The 19,740-nt window shown below is 54.0% G+C and overlaps 1 protein-coding gene across 4 annotated transcripts in view; it reads left to right on the forward strand.

Annotated features, from left to right (window-relative positions):
• The window catches only part of ZNF423 (zinc finger protein 423), a 334,231-nt gene that overhangs the window by 285,063 nt on the left and 29,428 nt on the right, over positions 1-19,740 (forward strand). For all 4 annotated transcript variants that reach the window (XM_072827124.1, XM_072827126.1, XM_072827127.1 and 1 more), the window contains one exon: positions 18,018-18,149. In XM_072827124.1, coding sequence (XP_072683225.1) covers positions 18,018-18,149 — 132 coding nt within the window. The remainder of the gene's footprint in view (positions 1-18,017; positions 18,150-19,740) is intronic.

Raw genomic sequence — 19,740 nt, forward strand, 5'->3', positions numbered from 1 at the left:
GGGTTGAGGGGAGAGCCCCTCGCTGGGCCCTGTAGAGGGTGGGGGCCTCCGGGCCCTCTGAGCCCAGCTGCTCCCCCTGCCCTGATCGGTGCCAAGTTTCCTGTGACCCAGCTCCTCCTGCCCCCAGAGCCTGTCATCTCCAATCTCACGGAGGGCACAGATCCGGGCAGGCTGCATCTGGCCTGCCGAGCCCTTGGAGCCGCCGCCTCCCCTGCGGGCTGGGCCGTCCTGGACCCAGGCAGAGGCAGTGCTTGCTAAGAACGTCTGCACTTGGTGGTGGGGCCCCTGCCCGCCAGCCTCCTCACCTGGGGTCGTGGCCTTCCTGGCATCTCTTGCCCACTGGGGACCTCACTTCCCATCTCCCCACTGCTTCTGGCCTCTGGTCTTGTGGCGGTGGAATCCTACCAGCCCTGCTCCCCTAGTCTCCACTAGGAGCCCGGAACAAAGTCCACCAGCTTCCCCGCAGCCTAGTGCCCGGTGTGGGAACGGATGGTCACAGGCACTTTCCCAGAGCACCTTCCTGGCCAGCTATGCCTCCGAGCTAGTGCCTGTGAGGGTGCAGCAGGTACATCCAAGCTGCATACGTCTCTATGGATCATACCCCCTGTCCCCATCTTACAGATGGGGAGACTGGACCACAGAGAAGGGACTTGCCAAGATGCACAGTAGCACAATCCAGACCTGCAAAGTGGCCTGCCCATCCCACTTGACAGGTGATAGAATGGAGCCAAGGCGATAGGGGCAGAGGTGGGGACCCTGCAGGGACTGGCAGGCAGCAAGGAGCGAGGAGTGGGACCTGCTGCTGCTGCTGCTGCCCAGAGTCTCTGTTGGGAAGAACCGCAGAGCAGGGAGGGAATGGGGCCATGGAGAGCTCTGGTCCAACCACCTCACCTTCCAGGTGGGAACACCAGAGAGGGCACGCTGTCATTGCTGTCCTTGTCTTTGTCATTAATCAGTAGACTTATTTTTTAAAATTAAAGCTGTTACTCTCTCTATTTATTATAAAAGCTGCTCATGCTCCTTGCAGGAAAACTAGAAAATACAGCCGAGCCACAAGGAGAGTGACCTAAGGATAACAATGATGTGACTGTACTAATGGCTGATAGTTGCATTCAAATCAGTGCTTTGCAGGCTGCCTCGTCTGGTCCTCCTGGGCTTCAGAGAGGTCAGTGGCTTGCCCTGCCAGCCAGAGGTGACCCTCTAATGCCTTTGCGTGTGTCCTTTCACCGGTTATTTCGAAAAGCACATACGCATGTAGTGACACACACTCCTTTTTCTAAAAAAAACCACCAAAGGGGCGCCTGGGTGGCTCAGCGGTTAAGCATCTGCCTTCGGCTCAAGGCGTGATCCCGGAGTCCCAGGATCGAGTCCCGCATTGGCCTCCCTACATGGAGCCTGCTTCTCCCTCTGCCTGTGTCTCTGCCTCTCTCTCTGTTTCTCTCATGAGTGAATGAATAAAATCTTTAAAAAATAAAAGAATAAATAAAAATAAAATCTTAAAAAGTTTTTTAAAAACCCCACCAAAATAGGATTGTGTTGAGTACCTGGTTTTATTTCCAGGTTAATTATATGTGAGGTGGAAGACTGATGGAATAAAGCTATACGTGTCCTCTCAGAGAAGGCGTTTGTCGCTGGTGCCTGGTCCTGTGGGCAGGGATTAAATATTGTTGATCCCTAGAGAGCTCTATTGATTCCACGAAGCAAGCGTTGATTCCCACTGCGTGCCGGCCACCTTGCTGGACACTGGACGACACCCAGGCTGGGGGAGGGAGGGGGTGAGCAGGTGTGATTATGCCAAGGGTGGGAAGGATAGTTTTCGGGTGCAAAAGAGCAGAGGTCCCCTATGAGGCTGGAGATGAGGGGCAGGAGGACAGGACGTGTTTCTCTTGAGGTGGCAGTTCGAGCTATACTCTGAAGACCTCTGTCTGTGGGCAGGAAGGTGTGGTAGGGATTTCCGGGGAGGACTCAGCCTGTGGGGAGGCACGGGGTGTCCTCTGTTGTGAAGTGGGCAGAAGGCCACCTGGACTCCCATTTTTGGGTGGGATCCCAGTCCCATCAACATGTACACCGCTCTCTGCAGGTGCATGGGATTTCTGCTTTTCTCAACTCTGGACAAGGAGAAGGGAGTCCTCCAGATGGAGGCTAGGATAGGGCTAGGCACTGTCCCTGCCTAGGGAAGCCAAGACACGCTCTTGATTTTGGAACCAGAACGTAAGGTAATTCCCTAGAATCTGGTTTCTGGTTTCTAAACTGCCATTGAGGTCGAGCCCTTGTGCGTTGAGGGTGTGATCAAGGCAAGAAATGGAGGCAGAGAAAACGTCTTTGGATGGCCCTCTGCCCAGAGTCTCAGGTTGACATTGTGGATGGGATTGGGGGTCATGGCTTTTGCTGTAGTGGGAGATTCTGTATTGAGAGAAGCTCCTTTAATTTGCAGGACCTCAAAATGGGTTCTAGAGGAGTGTGTGTGTGTGTGTGTGTGTGTGTGTCCATCTCCTGGTCGTGCCCTGTGGGGCCAGAGGTGTCATCATGCCAGACCAAGCCTTACAATGACAGCAAGGACCCTGGGTCCTCACACCACGCCTTGGCCCTTCTGCCCACCCTCCAGTGGAACAGCTTCTGGGTCCTGGGTCCTGGGTCCTGGGGCAGCAAGGCTGTGATGTGGCATGCCAGGAGGACCAGGGGCTCTGGTAGGGGCCCAGCAGGACTGCTGGGCACCCAGTACCCACCAACATCTCCATCCGCAAGGGCCTCTGACCATCTGTCTTCCCTAGATCCTGTCCCTACTGCGTGTCCTTAAGGGCCTGGTTTGGGGTACTTTCAGGGCTTCTGGGTGGCTGCATTGTCACACATGCCATGTCCCTTCACCTGGCCTCCCAGGTTCCTCACCTCCAGGGAACTTGGGGCCACAGTGTGTGTCATTGGCTTGTCAACCTGGTGCCTCGCCCCGGGCCTGCCACAGAGTCCCTAACAGTGATGGTGATCATAACATCGCAGAAGCTCTGAGGGCCGTTCACCCCACAGCGGGCCGATGGGGTAGGCCCTGTGACACTCCTCATTTTACGTAGCAGGGAACAGCTGCTGATCCAAGATCCCACGGCTGGTAGGTGGCAGGAGGGGGATTTGAACCGTGAATCTGAGGCTCTGTTTCCCACCGTGTGCTGTGCTGACTGAATGCAGTGAGTGCAGAAGCAGAGGTCCATGTTCAGCCCTGAGGACAGCGTTTTGCATGGGGTGTGGAGTCCCAGGGCTGACCCAATCCTGTTCTGTCACCATTCGACATGCCAGGGGTTCTGCAGACCTGGAGGCACGTGTCTGAGCTCCTGCATCAGGGGCAGCACGAGACTGGAACCCCTGGCCTGAGTGGTCGGGGTGGGATCCAGAGCTGTGGGGGTGGGGCTGTGAATCTAGGCACCGACCAAACTGGTAACATTGATTGAGCACCTCATGTTGTCTGACCCTGTTCATGGCACAACAAATAAAAGAACTGCTTTTCTTTTCCTATAGAGAACTTATTAGGCAGGACTATTTGGGTTGCAAGTGAGAGAAAGCCATAGCTTAAGTGAAGAAAAGTTTTGAAGGATACCTTTTATTTCACATAACTCTGGATAGCGTTAGGTGCAACTGGATCCAGAGCCTTGAATGTCAGTGTAGAATGTCGTGGTTGGAAGGACAGACGCCAAGCACTGAGAATTGCTCAAATAAAGGTGCAGGGTCAGGAACAAGGCCTGGGATTAGGGAGCCAGTGGGGTAGGAGGGAGTGGGTGTGGCTGAAAGCAGAGGTGTTGGTTAGGTGTGGCAGAAGGATGTTGCTTTTGTTCTGGGAGAATGGGAGCCACTGCAGGTTCTTGAGGAATGGAGTGCCATGATGGCCATAGACCCCGGGGCGTGTTCTCTGGTCAGTGTGTGCTGGAGGGAGCGAGGACGGGAGATTAGAGCAGACATGGAAAGGTGGGCCGGGAGGGCAAGTAGCAGTGGATGACTTGCCAGGCGCTAGATGGACATTTTCATGAAGGTAAATGATGCTGCCCTTTCCAAGGAGAAAGGCAGGTGCCAGCCACAGCTGCACGGCGGGGCCTTCTCCTGCCACAGTGCTGCGCCTCGAACGGCTTGCATTTCGTCCTGGCTAGGGGCAGCTGTTCTGCTCATTGAGCCAGCATGGGGCCTGGAGGGCTGCACAGGGGCAGCTCCACCTCCCCCCAGCCTCTTCCCAGACAGCCTGCCTGCTCCCCTGGGCTCCAGCTGCTTGTCCCCTACTCCTCTGGGCAGGGAATGGGTGTTGTCCGTGGCTGGCTGTGAATGGCCTCGTTGGGCTAGGAATGGTGGGTGAGGTGGGAGTGGCCCCAGATTTGGGGGCACTGGTGGCCAAGTGGAGGCACAACCAGATGATGGACAGATCTGGCTGTGGACGGAGGGAGGCAGACTGGCCAGCCTCTGGGAGCTGGGCTGCTGGGGGTTGGGGGAGCTAAGCTGCCCCAAGTTGGCAGATTCCCCGTCATCCGGTCTCTGAGTGCTGGATGGCTCAAACCATCCCAGACAATCGCTGTGTCTGGGAGAACTTAGGTCTGGGAGCAGACCATATCAGTGAACTCATGTTAGCTGTGAGCTTGGAGCTTCCAATAGGCCTCGTTTATCTCGGTCCTGGGTCTTTCGAAGGAAGAAAGAAAGACGGCCACCCTCTGCCCTCTGGGGGATGATATTTTTTGACTAGTGGTTGGGGAGAGGGTGTGGAGACCAGAGTGGACGAGAGGAAGCCTGACCCCAGAAACCGCCTTGGAGGACCGTGCGTGTGACTCGAAGCTTTGCTCTGTCTCATTGGCTTTTGAGCCGAACTGTGGGAGAACTGATCCCTCAAAGTCGGCTCAGTGCTGGTATTATGGCTGGGATCAGGTGATGACTGGAAGGATGTATCATTGATTTGAATGTATTCATTTATTCCATGTTGCATTTGAATTTCCAATTTTAGTTCAATTTTCATTTTACTTGGGTCACAGTAAAACCCCGGTTCTTTGAGCTGTAGCTAGCAGAAGCGGAATAAGAAACCACACAAACTACTTAGCTATGCATTACAAATGCAAGCATTTACTTCCTTCACAAGCCTTGGGGCTAAGCCAGTTTAAAGGTGGGCCATCCCTGCATCCGGCAATCTCTCTCTTGGCCTTGACCGCTGGCAGGTGTCCTGTTTGCTGACATTCGGGCCCTTCTCCAGGAAGAGGACATAGGTTGCTCAGTGAGAGGTGGCTCAGTGGCACAGCAGGTGGGCTTCTAAACTAGCTAGTGACCCAATTGTTATCAATCTACTTTGGGCCCTATTGGTCCAAAGTTGCCCAATTATTTGGGTTATGCCCTTCAGAGAAACTTTATTACTCTTTTTTTTTTTTTTAAAGATTTTATTTATTTATTCATGAGAGACACACATGGAGAGAGGCAGAGACAGGCAGAGGGAGAAGCAGGCTCCCTGTAGGGAGCTGGATGTGCAATTTGATCCCAGGACCCCAGGATCATGCCCTAGCAGAAGGCAGACGCTCAGCCACTGAGCCACCCAGGTGACCCAAAACTTTGTTCTCTTGAATGTTTCTGCATTCCCCATACTCTGATCTACCCTGGGCAGAGGGGCCACATGATTACTAGGGAAGAGGTTTAAGTTGAAGGCCAGAGAGGCTCGCATCCGGGCAGTTTTCAGGGGAATCCCTACAATTGCTAACGAATAAAGAATGAGGAGTTCTTTAAAACATTTTGAAACACATATACTACAATTTAGTAAATATTTCTTAAGTACCTGCTGTGTGCCATACACAGCTGTAGGTTTGGGATTACAGTGCTCAACAAGACAGGGAGAACCCCTGCCTCCACGGCGCCGTCCAATAGAACTTCCTGCCATGACGGAAACATTCTGTGCTGTCCAAACCCATGGCCGCCAGCCACATTGTTGTTGAGAATTTGAAATGTGGAACTGAATTTCTACTTTTATTTGATTGTAATTAGTTGAGATTCATTTTTTTTTTTAAGATTTTATTTTATTTACTCATGAGAGATACAGAGCGAGCGAGAGCGAGAGGCAGAGGGAGAAGCAGGCTCCATGCAGGGAGCCTGACGTGGGCCTCGATCCCAGGTCTCCAGGATCAGGCCCTGGGCTGCAGGCGGCGCTAAACCGCTGCGCCACCGGGGCTGCCCCTAGTTGAGATTTAAATAGCCACACGTGGCTAGTAATGACCAAATTGGACCACACAGATCTAGCGGATGCATACTTTTGAAAACTTTGCAATAGAAACCAGCCCTGTCTTGTCACTTACCATTGCCCAGGACGTTGCTGAGGACTGGGGATGCCCAGGGTCCAATCAGTGTGGTCAGAGGGATGGAGGTGGTGGATCGCCATTTCCCATCTGAGCTCCAGCTATTAGGGACTGCAGGAACAGATCCAAGACTCCCTGGTTGGAAAACTTTTGAAAAGATGGGGACATCTCGCGTGCCACGTGGATGCGCTATATTTGTGCACGTGGAGAACCGCTGGATTTTTGACGCATTGCTGTGCTCATTTTAAAAATGTGGTCTTTCGTGGTAGGGGAAATGCTGTCAGCCACAGAGAAAACCCTTGTAGTAAAAGCGGGGGTAATTCACGTGTCCCCGGCGGGGTCGGTGACAACAAGGGTTTTGCGGCCTGCCTGTCATGTTAATTGTATGTTATTAGAGGGCATTAATCTGATGATTATTAACATGATGGATTTTTAAGCAGTTGCCTTGTTGAGGAAAACTTGAATCTGAAGATCAGTGACATACATCAGTAGGTGCTTGGTGTGTTAAGCAAGAATAAGCTACTTGTTTTCACCTAGTGGGTCCCTAGGGGATGCAGTGGGGTCTTCATTTTCTGAAGGCCTTTGTCTTTTCCAGGTGGAAGGGGGTGTGTGTGAGCAGGGAAGGGGGATGTCTTCATCCACAGGTGTCCAGTTCTAGAAATGTGAATTCTGTAGAACTTTCTCTCCTTCAAATCCCAGTAAAGGTCCACTGCTCCGGCTGTGGTCAAGTTGGTCATTCACCCATGTATTCGCTCTTTTTCTGTTAAGCAGCTCAGATAGGCACGTCCCATCTCTTGGTGACTGTCCCAGGCCTGCTCGGTAACTTTCTTTTCACCGAGGACAGCTAGCTACCATGTCCTGAAGATTACAAACGGCTGAGACTGCTGAGAGACCCATGTCTTTGTCAGCCACTACACCAAGCTTGCAAGCAGAGGCCTCTGCAAAGGTGGTGTGTTTCCTCATTAACCACCCAGGACCGCTGGCGCCTGGGGGCAGGGTTCCCTGGAGGTGCAGAAACAGACCGTGGTGTTGGAAGGAGCCTCCCTCCATCATGGATCTCTGCACTGGGCCAGCCTCTGTTTGAGATTCCTGGAGCACTGGTGCCCTTGGGGAGCCCCCTGCATGGGCCAAGCTAGCAGGAAGGACAGGCCAAAGCCCGGGGGGGATGCCACACGAACCTGAGTCATGCCCTTTTCCCTGGCCTTGCTTTGAACCCCCACCCCACGGAAATCCCACTGAGTTTTAAGACAGAGGAACAAAGAAAAGAACCATGAAGAAATAAGAAATGTTGGTTGCAGGAGCATCAGGGGGCCAGAAATAGGGAAGCTTGCAGTGAGCCACAGTTGAACAAAGGGTTTGAAATCTGGATACAACTTTGGCCATCACAGATATGGGGAGTGGTGTGGAGGCGGAGGAGGATGGAGACAAGGAAAACTGACACTAAGACATCTGCCAGATGGACATAGGGGCCGCCACATGCTAGGGGCCGTGTCAGGGGTCCTGGAACATTCCCCAGGGTGGGGGCTCTGCTGGCTTGGGGACCTCCCCACCCCAGCACAGTGCACGCTGTGTTACAGGCCTTGGGTGTGAGTTTCAGGGAAGAATCGTGTCCAAAATCTCGAGAGCTCGGCAGTAGTCCTGTGGTCAGTGTTCTCCATGTTCTCAGTCCCTCTGCTTAACAGCTCTGTGAGGGAGGTGGCTTTCTGCCCATTTCACAGGCCAGAGGACTGAGCTGCACAGGGACCGCGCTCAGCCCAGTCTCCCTCGGAGTCTGAGGCGGAGCCAGGAATCGCCTACAGGCTGCCCGGTTTTCAGCCACGTGTCTCCCCTCCACTCCCAAAAGAAGCTCATCTTGATGGAACGGGGGTGAGTGGGGGGCAGTCCGTGGAGCCGTCCTGTTTGCAGTGATGGGAAATCTCAGGGGGCGTTTACCCGGAATCATCCTCAAGCTTAGCTGACCCCTCACTAACATTCATGTGACGTGGCTCTTGGGAGCAGTCGGTCAGTGGAACCATCTGGAGTCTTCTGACTTGAGTTTCGGAGGAAAAGAGAGTGCTCGAGTACTTATAACTCAGGATAGCAGCGTCCTGGAGACGTGCCTTGGCCAGATGGCTGTCTTGCCATGGGAACCCCAGGGTGAGCGTGGGGGTGGCTGAGCTAGTCAGGCCTTCCCGGGGTGTGGGACCGGGAGGGAGGGCCTGCGGTCGGCCCTCCCCAGCCTGCCTCCCCAAATTCCACGTGGACACCTCCCTCAGGTGCAGAGATGCACATCTGCCTGGCAGCTCGGCCCAGCCTCTCGGCTGGGGACACGCCTCTGGTCGAGGAGAGTCTCATCCGACCCTGGAAGAAAGCCAAGCAGCCTCGTGATCAAGCCAGGCTGGACCGACACGCCTGAACAGCAGATGAGAGGAGAAACCCGAGTCCAGACTCCTCTGGTGGATTTCTCCCGGATGCTGGCCTGCGAGAGGGCCCGGTGCTTCAGACAGGAATGAGTGAGGGGCGGGGAGGGGGGAGGAGAACCCTTCCCACCGGGGTGCACCTGCCCGCGAGTGGACGGAGCTGCGTTCTGCTGAGGTGGGGTGGGGGGTCAGTCTCCCCCTGTGTCCTGCAGTCCGGCAGCCCCCGTTTGGACGAGCGACATCGGTTTATTGGGGCGGACATCCTCGTCTCTGCCGGATGGGGATGTTGGTGGATACCTGGGTAAATAAGTATAAATAGTTTTCTTTCTGATATGTGACCGGATTATTTTCCAGTTGATTTCAAGCCTTGGCCCCAAGTGGCCCACAGATCAAAAAAAGATAAGGGTCAGTTACAAGGTTGAGCTCATTCTCCGTTGCCATGGCAACTGACCTCAGGCAACCCTCAGAGGACTACACCCAGCTCCCCAGGTGATATTTTTACTGTCCACGCCATCAATCCCAAGCCTTTCAAAACTCAGACTGCCTAATTGTCAGGGCTCTGTTTTGAAGAGGCTCTGGGTCCCCCGTGGGGCCCTGGTTCAGGCTGCCAGAGCTCATTTATAAGCCTTTCTGAAACACGGGGGACCCTGAGATGGGTCCCTCCTGGCCAGAGAGGCCTGGGAAGGTGCCCCCGAGGGGAGGAGGAAGGGCACAGCCCATCCTCCAGGATTAATTAGGAAAATGGGAGCCCGGAATGGGGGCGGTGGTGGCGGGGCTCGCCTCATCACTGTTCTTGAGTGATGAGAGGTGCTGGGCGGCCCTGAGCACCCTTGCATTTGGGGTCTGGGGCAGCGGAGACACCAGGGTGCTCGACACACTGTCAGCCACCACCCCCAGAGTCTCCAGCAGCCCCTCCAAAGACACCCCAAGTCATTCTCATGTGATAATAGAAGAGTGTTTCCCACTGTTGTTATATTTCTCTGTCTTCTGTAAAAGGTAGACAAGTCACCGTAGAAAACTTTACTCCTTTTTAGAGACCAAAGCATACAATCCTGGGAAGATCATAGCTGTGAACACACAGCTTCATGACAACAGGCTTCCAATAAGATCCGCATCCTCAGAAACCTTTGTATAGAGCTCCTTGCCCCACAAACTTGAAGGCATGCCCAAATCACAAGGGCACTTTTAAAATGGAGATGCTCATCCTTCAGGTCTGGGCTGGGGCCTGAGATTCTGCATTTCTAACCAGCGTCCAGGAGGTGCCCGAGCTTCTGGTCTGGGGACCACACCGTGCCTAGCAGGGATGTAGATCCTCAAGGGCGGCCAGGGCCCTAGGGTGTTGGGAGTCCCACGATCAGCGGATGCCTCCACTTGTGTGCTCCCCAGTTCCTGCCTGGCCTCTGGGGAAGGGCTCACCCCTTAGACCCTGTTTCCTCCTTTGCCCCTTGTCAGCTCCCAGGTCAGTTATCATCCCCCCCCCTTTCCCTTACAGCCTGCCGTGGTTCATTTCCTTGTGGTATTTAATAAGAATCAATAGATAAACAGCCTGATCTTGCTGCTCAGATACTAGTATCTGCCCTCTTCTCTTCCACCAGAGGTCTTTGTTCCTTACAGAGAACAAAGGACTGTGTCCCCCATTGGCCTATGTTTCTATTTCCTGTTCGGTGCCTGTTTGTGGTTGGTTATTTATTAGGGCAGCATCAGAGGGGTCCTCTCCTGGGGTCCCCGTCTTGCCTACTCATTTACCTGGATGAATGCTGGGCTCCTTGTTCCTCCTCTTCCTTATCTCTGTTTGCCCTGTGTGTGTCTGAGCCTGGGCCCCTGGATCTCGCGGGTCTTTCCTTGACCTGATCCTTGGGGTGGGCTGCAGAATTGAAGGCTGGTGAATTTATTATCTGAGCTGGGAACAGAGGATTTCAGCTTGATGAGGCAGCCTGGGCATCCCCTCCCAGAAATGCTGTTGCAGGGACAGTGCTACAGCCCCGGGCTGGCCCATGCCATCGCTGTGGGCGCTACCTCCCTGCTTACCTGGGGAAAGTTCTGACCCTCCTGCCAACTGAAGCTGGTGCTGGCAGGGGGGTGTCCAGGCTCAAATGTGGGAACCAGGAGGGTACATCTGTCTTCCTCTCCCCAGAATTCTAGGTGATCAGGGACCAGAGGGTGGCTTGCTGGGTCCCAGGTCCCAGGTCTCAGGTCTTGGGCCTCTTTTGGTATTTTTTTTTTTTTTTTTTTTTTTTTTTTTTTTTTTTTCTTTTGGTATTTTTGAAGATATAGAGGGCTGCTTGGGGATGACCACATGTCCTCACCCTGGTTCTGCCACTTTGCTGGTAGGGGGGTGCTGTCCTTTTAAGCCTTCTTTTCCTTTTCTGTCCACTTGGCAGGACCCTCTAGGCCTACACTCCTGCGGGCCATTTTGTGAGGATCCAAATAGCGAGTCTCTGAAGGCAAGCACAGATTCTATAAGCCAACAGTCCTGCGAGTTTGGGTGGTGGGGACCCACCACTGGTGAGTGATAACCAGCATTTACCAGCAACCTTACCCCATGCTCCAAACATTGTACTAAGTGCTTGACACAAATCATTCATTTCCTATTTATTGAGCACCTGCTATGTGCCAGGCCCTGTTCCAGGCACTGGTGACATAGCAATGAGCAAAATAACCCTCACAGAGCTCACATTACTCCGTGCGTGCATGCATAAGATGTGTATGAGGGAAAGAGTCAGTTAGTTAAAAAACAAAAACAAAACGGTGAACTCTGTTCACAGCCCCCACACATACGCCAGGTGGTGGTAAGCACCGTAAAGGAAATTAGAAGGTGGGTGAGGTGCTAGAAAGGATAGGGGTGTGTGCTGCTTTCTCTGGGGGCATCCGGAAAGGCCTGTTAGTAGAGCTAGCATTTGAGCAGACTCCTGAATGAAGTGAGGGACAAGGACAAGGAGACAGTCGGGGGGCAGAGAGTTTTCATTGAAGACAGGCATCCTTTGACAGAAGAAGCCTGATTGGTGGCCTTACAAAAACCCTGTGATGATTGTTCCCATTTTCTAGCCGACGCAGCTGACGCTCAGAGAAGTTAAGTAACTCACCCAAGTACACACAGCGAACGACTGGAACTGGGACTCAAAGTCAAGTGTTTCTAGTCCTTACTTTGGTGTCCTTAATTGCTGCTTCCTGAATGGAGGTGGCTAATTATGCCCCCTGTCAACACAGGTGACAGTCACTGGTCCTCTGCTCTTGGAGGGGTCTGTGCCGTAATGATACCGCTCGTGGGTCAGCTTCCCCGAGTGGGGTCCCTGCCTAGAGAAGGGCCAGGCGAGGCCCAGCGATATGGCGGGAGCAGGTCGGGCTCAGTGCATTAGAGCCGGAGAACAATGCCCTGTCCACTCCCCGCTGCAGCCTGCTGCCCCTCCCTCCCAGGCAGCAAATTATGGCCTCCAAATGTGTGCCCAGGCCTGCCTTTGACATCAGTGGGGCCCACCTGAGCTTCACCTTCAGGATTCTGATAATCAGCTCTCTCTCCTCCTGGCTTCCCCCAAGACCTGTATGGAAATAAGTATGTGTCTGCCAGGATCAAATGCTTTTGGAGACAAAAGTCGGTACCGAGGACATTACAGGGAGCTATCATCTCGGCACGATGCTCTTCCACAAAGCCCTCTGCTCCTCTTTTGGGCTGACACAGTTTCAGCCTGAAAGGTTCCAGCAGGCTGACTTGGTTTTAAGCAAAAGCACATCCTATTATTTTTTTGAGAAATGAAGTGTAAAATTAACACTTATTATTCCTGAGCAGGGGAAAAAAAAAAAAAAAAGAGGGTTGTTGGTTGGTTTGGGGTGGGAGGGGGGAACTCTGGGATTTTCGTGCTTGCTGGGTTGTTTCTTTGCCAGTTTGGGTTTGTATTTATTTTTATTTAAAAAAAAAATCATAATGTATCAATGGATTCCCCATGCCAGCCCCGACTTACGGGGACTGGAAGGAAAGCTCTGGCACAGTGAGCAAGCAAAATCTGCATTTCACTTTACAAATGAGTGGGGCTGCATAATTCACTTGAGTTGTGTAGGTCTCTCTTATGGATGCCTGTCATGTGCTATAAGGGGGGAAAAAAAAGAACAGAAAGGAGAGGAAGTGATTTTGCGTCTTAACTCACAAAATCCTCCAGTTCCCAGCCCCCGCACCCCCACCCCCTGCACCGGGGCAGAGGGGCCTGCGGGCTCCCAGACAGCTTTGTCATTCTGCTCCGAGGTGTCCGCCGAGGCTGCGTGATCTTAGAGAATTCAGGAGAGTTATTCTCGGAGGGTGCCGCTCTCTGCGGACCCCACGACTTGGGACAGAGTGCGAGGTTGTCCGCGTCAGCGGGGTAAGGAGCCGCGGTGGCGGCGGCGGCACGTTCTGCCAGTACCGTGGGCTGGCTGGTATCGGGTCACCGGCACGCGGAGGGACTGTTTGCACACTAACTAGGGCAGCTCCCCACCCCCCTTTTTCCTGGAGGGCTGGAGAGGCAGAGGGACACATTACGGACACCCCAGGGAGCTCCTCCAACCCCCCTCGGGCCGGGAGAGGGCCTTGTCCTTCAGAAAGAAGGTCTGCAAACCAGAAGGCCCGATTCTCGGGTCTGGGGGAACCCCCCCGGCTTTCTTGCTTTCACTTTGTGTTTGTTTTATTTTGCCTCCCAGGGCTCCCCAGGTCTGACTCTCTTTAACACGGGAGGGAGGGCGGAGCGAGGCAAGAGAGCAGTGGCATGCACCTGTCGGGCTCCTGATCTGATCAGCCCACAACCTCACATCGACACCGCTTCGGGGGTGCGATCTGCTTACATGGCAGCTGTTTGGGGCCTGGAACCGGCTGGCGGCTCCAGGGCTGCCTGACTGTGCACATATTTATGAACGTGGGTGCAGGGTGTAGCGGCGTCTATGAATCACGGGGAGCTGCTGATGAATTGCTCGGCACTCGGAGAACGGAAAGTGACTGTCAGACATGATTTCTCTGATTTATCAGTTGCGGGAACCTTCTTTGTCCTCTCGGCGTTTGTGCATCAGACGGCACGTCTCCATTCACAGCCAAGTGGATAAAGGCCTCGCTCGGCCCCGCTCGGCCCCGCTCGGCAGAGAGCAGTAAATCCTCCTTTGCCATCCCTGCCCCGGGGAGCTGGCTCTGGCTGGGCAGGGAGTGAGGGCCCAGCCAGGGGTGTCTCTCCACCGGGAGTATTTCCCGGGCCCCTTCTGCGTGCCCAGGCAGGGCCTGATGCTGTGGGGGCTGGAGAAGGAGAAGCCACTATCTGTGTCCATAATCCAGTTGGCAGGATCAGAAAGATTCCTAGGATCCGGTTAGATGAATCCAGGATCACCATGCCCAGCCAGGTCCCACTGTGCATGCAGGCATAGTCAGGGGAGCCTGCCTGGAGGTGGCATGCAGGTGGGATCCCTATGGATGGGGAGGCCTTTGTATCCTGTTCCGTTCCGAGTACCACCCCCCAGCTGGCTCTCTTACCTTGGCAAGAGGTCTAATTCTCTTTCCTAGAAATGGGGTTTTACCAGCGAGCAGGATTAATTCTGGTATTTGATTCATTTTTATCAGCTTAAACTTAAGGTATAGTATAAACCATAATAGAAACCTCTGTACGGTTGTCATTTCACATACCGTCTGCCTTATTAACGTCCGAGAGGTGTCCACATTCAGGGAGGTCACCCATAAGGGTGGTACCTCTCTTTCTCTCGTTCATTCATTCCTTACTTTGTGCCAGGCCCTGAGGAGCATCGTTTGTGTGGGGGACAGGGGGCATGTTGGGGGTCTTCTGAGGCAGCCCCCACACAGGAGGCCATCTCTAATTATGATGAGAGTCTCCCCAAGGGAAGTGGAGGACGTGAGTAGGGCCTATGCGGCGAGCGTGCTGAGCCTGCCCTGCGTCCCCAAACTTGTCAATGAATTCCTTTTCTGCCAGTGTAAATGGAAGCTCTGCCTGGCTCTCTGTCGGGTGCATGTGGCCTAGTTGCCGGGGCTCCAGGGGCACGGCGAACACCCGGTAGATTCCAGCCAGTGGGCTATGTGGGGCAGGCCCACCTGCACGCGCACGTGTGTGCATGTGTCTCTGCGGGGGGCGGAGGGGGGTGCTGAGGTGGGGGCTGGGGGCTGGCTGGGCCAGGGGGATGTGTGCTGTCCCTGCCAGCCCCAGCCAGGGCCTGGGGACCCAGGGACTCGCCAGGAGCCTCAGCCCATCTGTGTTTGTGTCTTGCCACTGGCAGAGCCCCTCTGCTACCTAATTCTTGCCTTTGAGGGCAAATCAAAGCACCTGGCACCTTTGGTGAGGCTGGTTCCCTGGGGGAGCCCAAGAGGGAGCCCGTGTCCTTGGCTGTCCCAGATAATACTCTCGCTGATGCTGGCACACCTGACAGGAAACACTTATTGAGCACTTGCTGTGTGCGGGGACTGTCCAATCCTCTTTCGTGTATTAACTCGTTTACTCTTTTTGGTGGGGGGCAGTGGGGGGTGGGATTTGTTCATGTATTTGAGAGAAAGGAGACCAAGAGCGTACAAGCAGGAAGGGGCCGAGGAAGAGGGAGAGAGAAATTTAGCAAGACTCTCCACTGAGCTCAGAGCCCGACTTGGGGTTTGATTCCACCACCCTGAGATCAGGACCTGAGATCTTGGTTTCGGGATGCTCAACCGACTGTGCCACCTGGGTGCCCCTGTATTGACTCATTTAATTGTCACATCCACTATAAGATGAAGGCTAGGGATGCCTGGGTGGCTCAGTGGTGAGCATCTGCCTTTGGCCCAGGGCGTGATCCTGGAGTCCCAGGATCGAGTCCCACATCAGGCTCCCTGCATGGAGCCTGCTTTTCCCTCTGCCTGTGTCTCTGCCTCTCTCTCTCTCTCTCTGTGTCTCTCATGAATAAATAAATAAATAAAATCTTTTAAAAAAAGAAAAAAGATGAAGGCTATGTGGGGGGGTATATATGTGACTTTTTTTGAAGGCTTTTATTATTTTTTAAAGAATTAATTATTTGAGAGAAAGAGTGCATGCACAGGGGGAGGGGCAGAGAAGGAAGGAGAGGGACAAGCAGACTCCCCACTGGGCCCAAAGCCTTACACAGGGGGCTCTATCTCAGGACCCCGAGATCATGACCCGAGCCAAAATCAAGAGCCAGATGTTCAACCAACTGAGCCACCCAGGCGCCCCGACTTTTATATATTTTTTAGAGCAGTTTTAGGTTTATAATAAAATTAAGAGGAAGATAGAGATTTCCATTATATTCCCTGCCACACACATGCATAGCCTTCCTCATTATCTTTGCCACTTTCCAGAATGACCAGGTACGTGATTTTTGCAAGATGAACCTACAGTGACACATCACAATCACCTAAGGTCTGTAGTTTGCCTTGGGGTTCACCCTTGGTGTTGTACCTCCTGAGGGCTTGGACAAATGTGTGATGACACGTGTCCATCATTAGAATATCATATAGAGTATTTCCACTGCCTAGAAATCCTCTGTGCTTGGCCTGCTCATCTCTGCCCCCACCTTAAGCAACCAGCTGGTCTTTTCATTGTCCTCGTAGTTTTGCTTTTTCCAGAATAGTTGGCATCCTAGCAGGTAGCCTTCTCTGATTGGCTTCTTTCACTTAGTAATATGCATTGAAGTTTCCTCTGCGCCTTTTCATGGCCTGATCGCTCTGTTCATTTTAGCACTGAGTAATAATCCATCCTTTGGATGGACCTCAGTTTATGTGTTCATTCATCAACTGGAGGACATCTTGGTTGCTTTCAAGGTTTGGAAATTATGAATAAAGTTGCCATAAATCTCCATTTATAGCTTTTTTTTTTTTTGTGGATATAAGTTTTCAACTCCTTTGGGTAAATACTAAGGAGCGAGATTGTTGGATGTATAGTAAGAGTAGGTTTAATTTTGTGACAAACCGACAAAGCCTCTTCCAAGGTGGCTGTGCCATTTTGCATTCCCAGCCACAGTGGGTGACAGTTCCTATTGCTCCACATCTTTGTCAGGACTTGCTGTCATCAGGGTTCTGGATTTTGGCCATTCTCATGGGTGCGTAGTGGTGAGGAAGGCAGTTGTCGTGTACTTGAGAAAAGAGGAAACTGAGGCACACAGAGGTTGTATAACTTGCCCAAGATCATGCAGTGAGTGGCAGAACCAGGTTCCAACCCCAGATGACGTGACACTCAAGCCAGGGTGACTCCCCGACGTACCCCCTTGCTGAGCTGAGGGCTGCACTGGTTGCAGGTGCTGGCCCCTTCCAGCCTCGCACAGCCTCATGGGACAGGGGCTCGGGGAACCTCGTTTACTCTGAGCACACTCACCCCCTGGGCTATACAGTGTGGAGAAGAAGCCAGGGTTTGAACTCTTCCCTGCTGACTCTGGGCTGGGTCACCAGACTTTGGCACTGTACCCCTTGATGCTGGTGAGAAGCTGGTGCTTGGGGCTCCTGGGTTCGAGTGAAGGTCATAGCGGCTTCCAGGTGGGTAAATGGAGCCATGTTCTGATCTGGAAGGACAGGGTGTCCGCCCTTTGTCCATCAGCCATTATCCATAGGCCATCTGTTTCAAATATTTTACAAAGAGCATTTGTTGTTTTGGTGGCATCTACTTATGGTGGCTCAGCCCTCAGAGTCAAAGCCAGAGTCCGCCAGTGGCTGGCAAGGCCCTGGGCAATGTGCATCCCTGTGTCCCCTCCGATCCCACCCGACCCCACTGCACCCCAACCCAACCCCCGAGTTTCAGGCACATGGCTCTCCTGCTACTGGCAAGCCAGCGCAGGCCCACCTTGACTGTCACCTAGGGAGCCTCCCATGTTCTCACATCCCCCCTGATGCTGTATTACACATTGGTCATCCTGATGATGTGTCTCCCCCACCATTAGAATGGGGGCAAGCGTGTTATCTGTTCAGTTCCCCACAGGATTCCTAGCTTGCAGTGCCTGGCATGCAGTATATGCTCAGTAAATATTCTACTAGATTCTTAAAAACTCTGGTTGGACTCCTTTCTCTGTGCAGACCCCATCCTGGGCTCCTCTCCACAGTGACATGGTGGAGTCTCAGATTCAGGCTGTTGACCGTGGCCTGCACACATTCTTGGCTGCTTGACCAACAAGAGAAATGAAGGCAGACAGTGGCTTTAAGAGCCACATATCTGTGGCTGGCCCCTGGGGTCTCTAGGCTCTGTGGGAGGGACTGTCTGGAGCTGGATGGGTCCTGGCATCTGTGGCCTTCACACCAGCCCTGGGTCTGGGGACCAGGCACAGGTTGGCCTTGGCTATACTGGGGGCCCTTGGGCTCCTGCCCAATGTTTGCAAGGTCACTGACTGGCCATCATTTTCCTTGCAGAGGAAGGCATCAACCACGAGTGTAAGCTGTGCAACCAGATGTTCGACTCCCCAGCCAAGCTCCTCTGTCACCTCATCGAGCACAGCTTCGAGGGCATGGGCGGCACCTTCAAATGCCCCGTGTGCTTCACAGGTAAGTGTGTGAGGGGATGAGGGGGGAGCTGGGGGAAGGATGTAGGCCTCGCCCTTTAATTGTTGGACCTCAGCATATGCTCCCGCACTGACATGGACCTGGAGTCCCCAAGGGCCCCACAGCCCATCACCCTGCCTGCCTCACGCAGAGCTGGCCTACACCCCGTGCACCTCCAGCCCCTCCTCTTAGGCAGATGGAGGGTCCTTTCCTAGCCACCCTTCACCCCTAGGCACAACTGAATTTTCCAGCCCAGTGTCACCCACCTTTGCCTTCCACGGGCTCCAGGCTCGTCTCCCTGAGCTGGGAGCTCTGTCCTACAACTGTGGGGCTCTCTCTCTATGCACTTCTTGGCTTCCCTTCCTCTTGGGCCTGCCTCAGCCCACGCTCCATCCGTGCTCCAGGATGGAGGGGTCAAGGGCAGTTCTGCTGGCCGAGTCCCCAGCCCCTGGCCCCCAGCCCCCAGCCCCCAGCCTGGCTGCCCGCCCAGGCGAGCGGCTGTCCCGGCCCGAGGCGAGTCTCAGGGGCTCTGCTATCCCCCCTCCTGCTGCCCAGATGGCAGCCGGTGTGCGTGGGGGAGCCCTGGCCTTCCCCCTGCCTCCCCCGACATCTGTCGTCTGCCACGGCAGGAAGCCCACCCCCGGGAGGGCGCCTGGCAGGAGGGGATTTCTGAAGTGCTCACCTCCCAGACACACAGCTGCCTTGGGGCCACCTCCTGTGTGCGCTCAGGGCCGGGGCTGCTCGTGGACTGTTGCGACCTGCTCCATGGTGGGCCTGAGGGGGCTGGGCCACGGAGGATGTCCCCGCACACGCACACACTACTGGGGTGCGCGAGGGTCTTGGAACACCATGGTGCCCCTTCCCCCTCAATTGGGAGCCTCCACCCATCTGCTACCATCACACTCTGCAGGCGAGGTGGAGGCTGGCACCGAGGGGCCTCAGCTGCCAGGTCGCGGGTCCAGGACACGGGGCCCCTGCATGGGGATCTGAGGATGCTGATAACAACCTCAAATAGAATAGGAATTTGTGTTTATTGAGCACCTTCTTACACTAGACAATATGTTAAGTGTATTTAGTTCAAATCTCAGCTCTGCCATCTGCTAGCAGCAGGACCTAGAACAAGTCATTTAACATTCCCAGTGCCTCAGCTTCCTTTTCTGTAAAATGAGGGTAACACTAGTGCAGGGCCTGTGCCAGAGTCAGGAGCCCACACACGGAAGGTATCTGGCAAATGGTGAAGCTGAGGCTGACGATGGCGCCGGTGTTCCCTGGACTAATTATGTGCCAGGCCATCTTTTAAAGCATTTTGCAAGTAGTAAGCCATTCGACCCTCCCAGCCACTCAATACTGTAATGATCCTCATTTTTTTCAGAGGAGGACATGAAGCCCCGAGGGGTTAAGTGACTTGTCCAACACTGTACAGCCTGTAAGTGGCAGAGCTTGGCTCCTCTGGCTCGGCCCCCTCCCGTGGCTGCAGTGACCTCCTAGTGGCCCAGGATTTGGTCACCTGTGTCCATGGGTGGGCGATCCCTCCTTATGAGTAGTGTGGGGTGTCTGGGCTGGCGTCCCCGGAGTGTGGCCCCTGACAGCCGTG

The sequence above is a fragment of the Canis lupus genome, chromosome 5 (genome assembly GCF_048164855.1).
Source record: "Canis lupus baileyi chromosome 5, mCanLup2.hap1, whole genome shotgun sequence".
Classification (NCBI taxonomy): domain Eukaryota; kingdom Metazoa; phylum Chordata; class Mammalia; order Carnivora; family Canidae; genus Canis; species Canis lupus.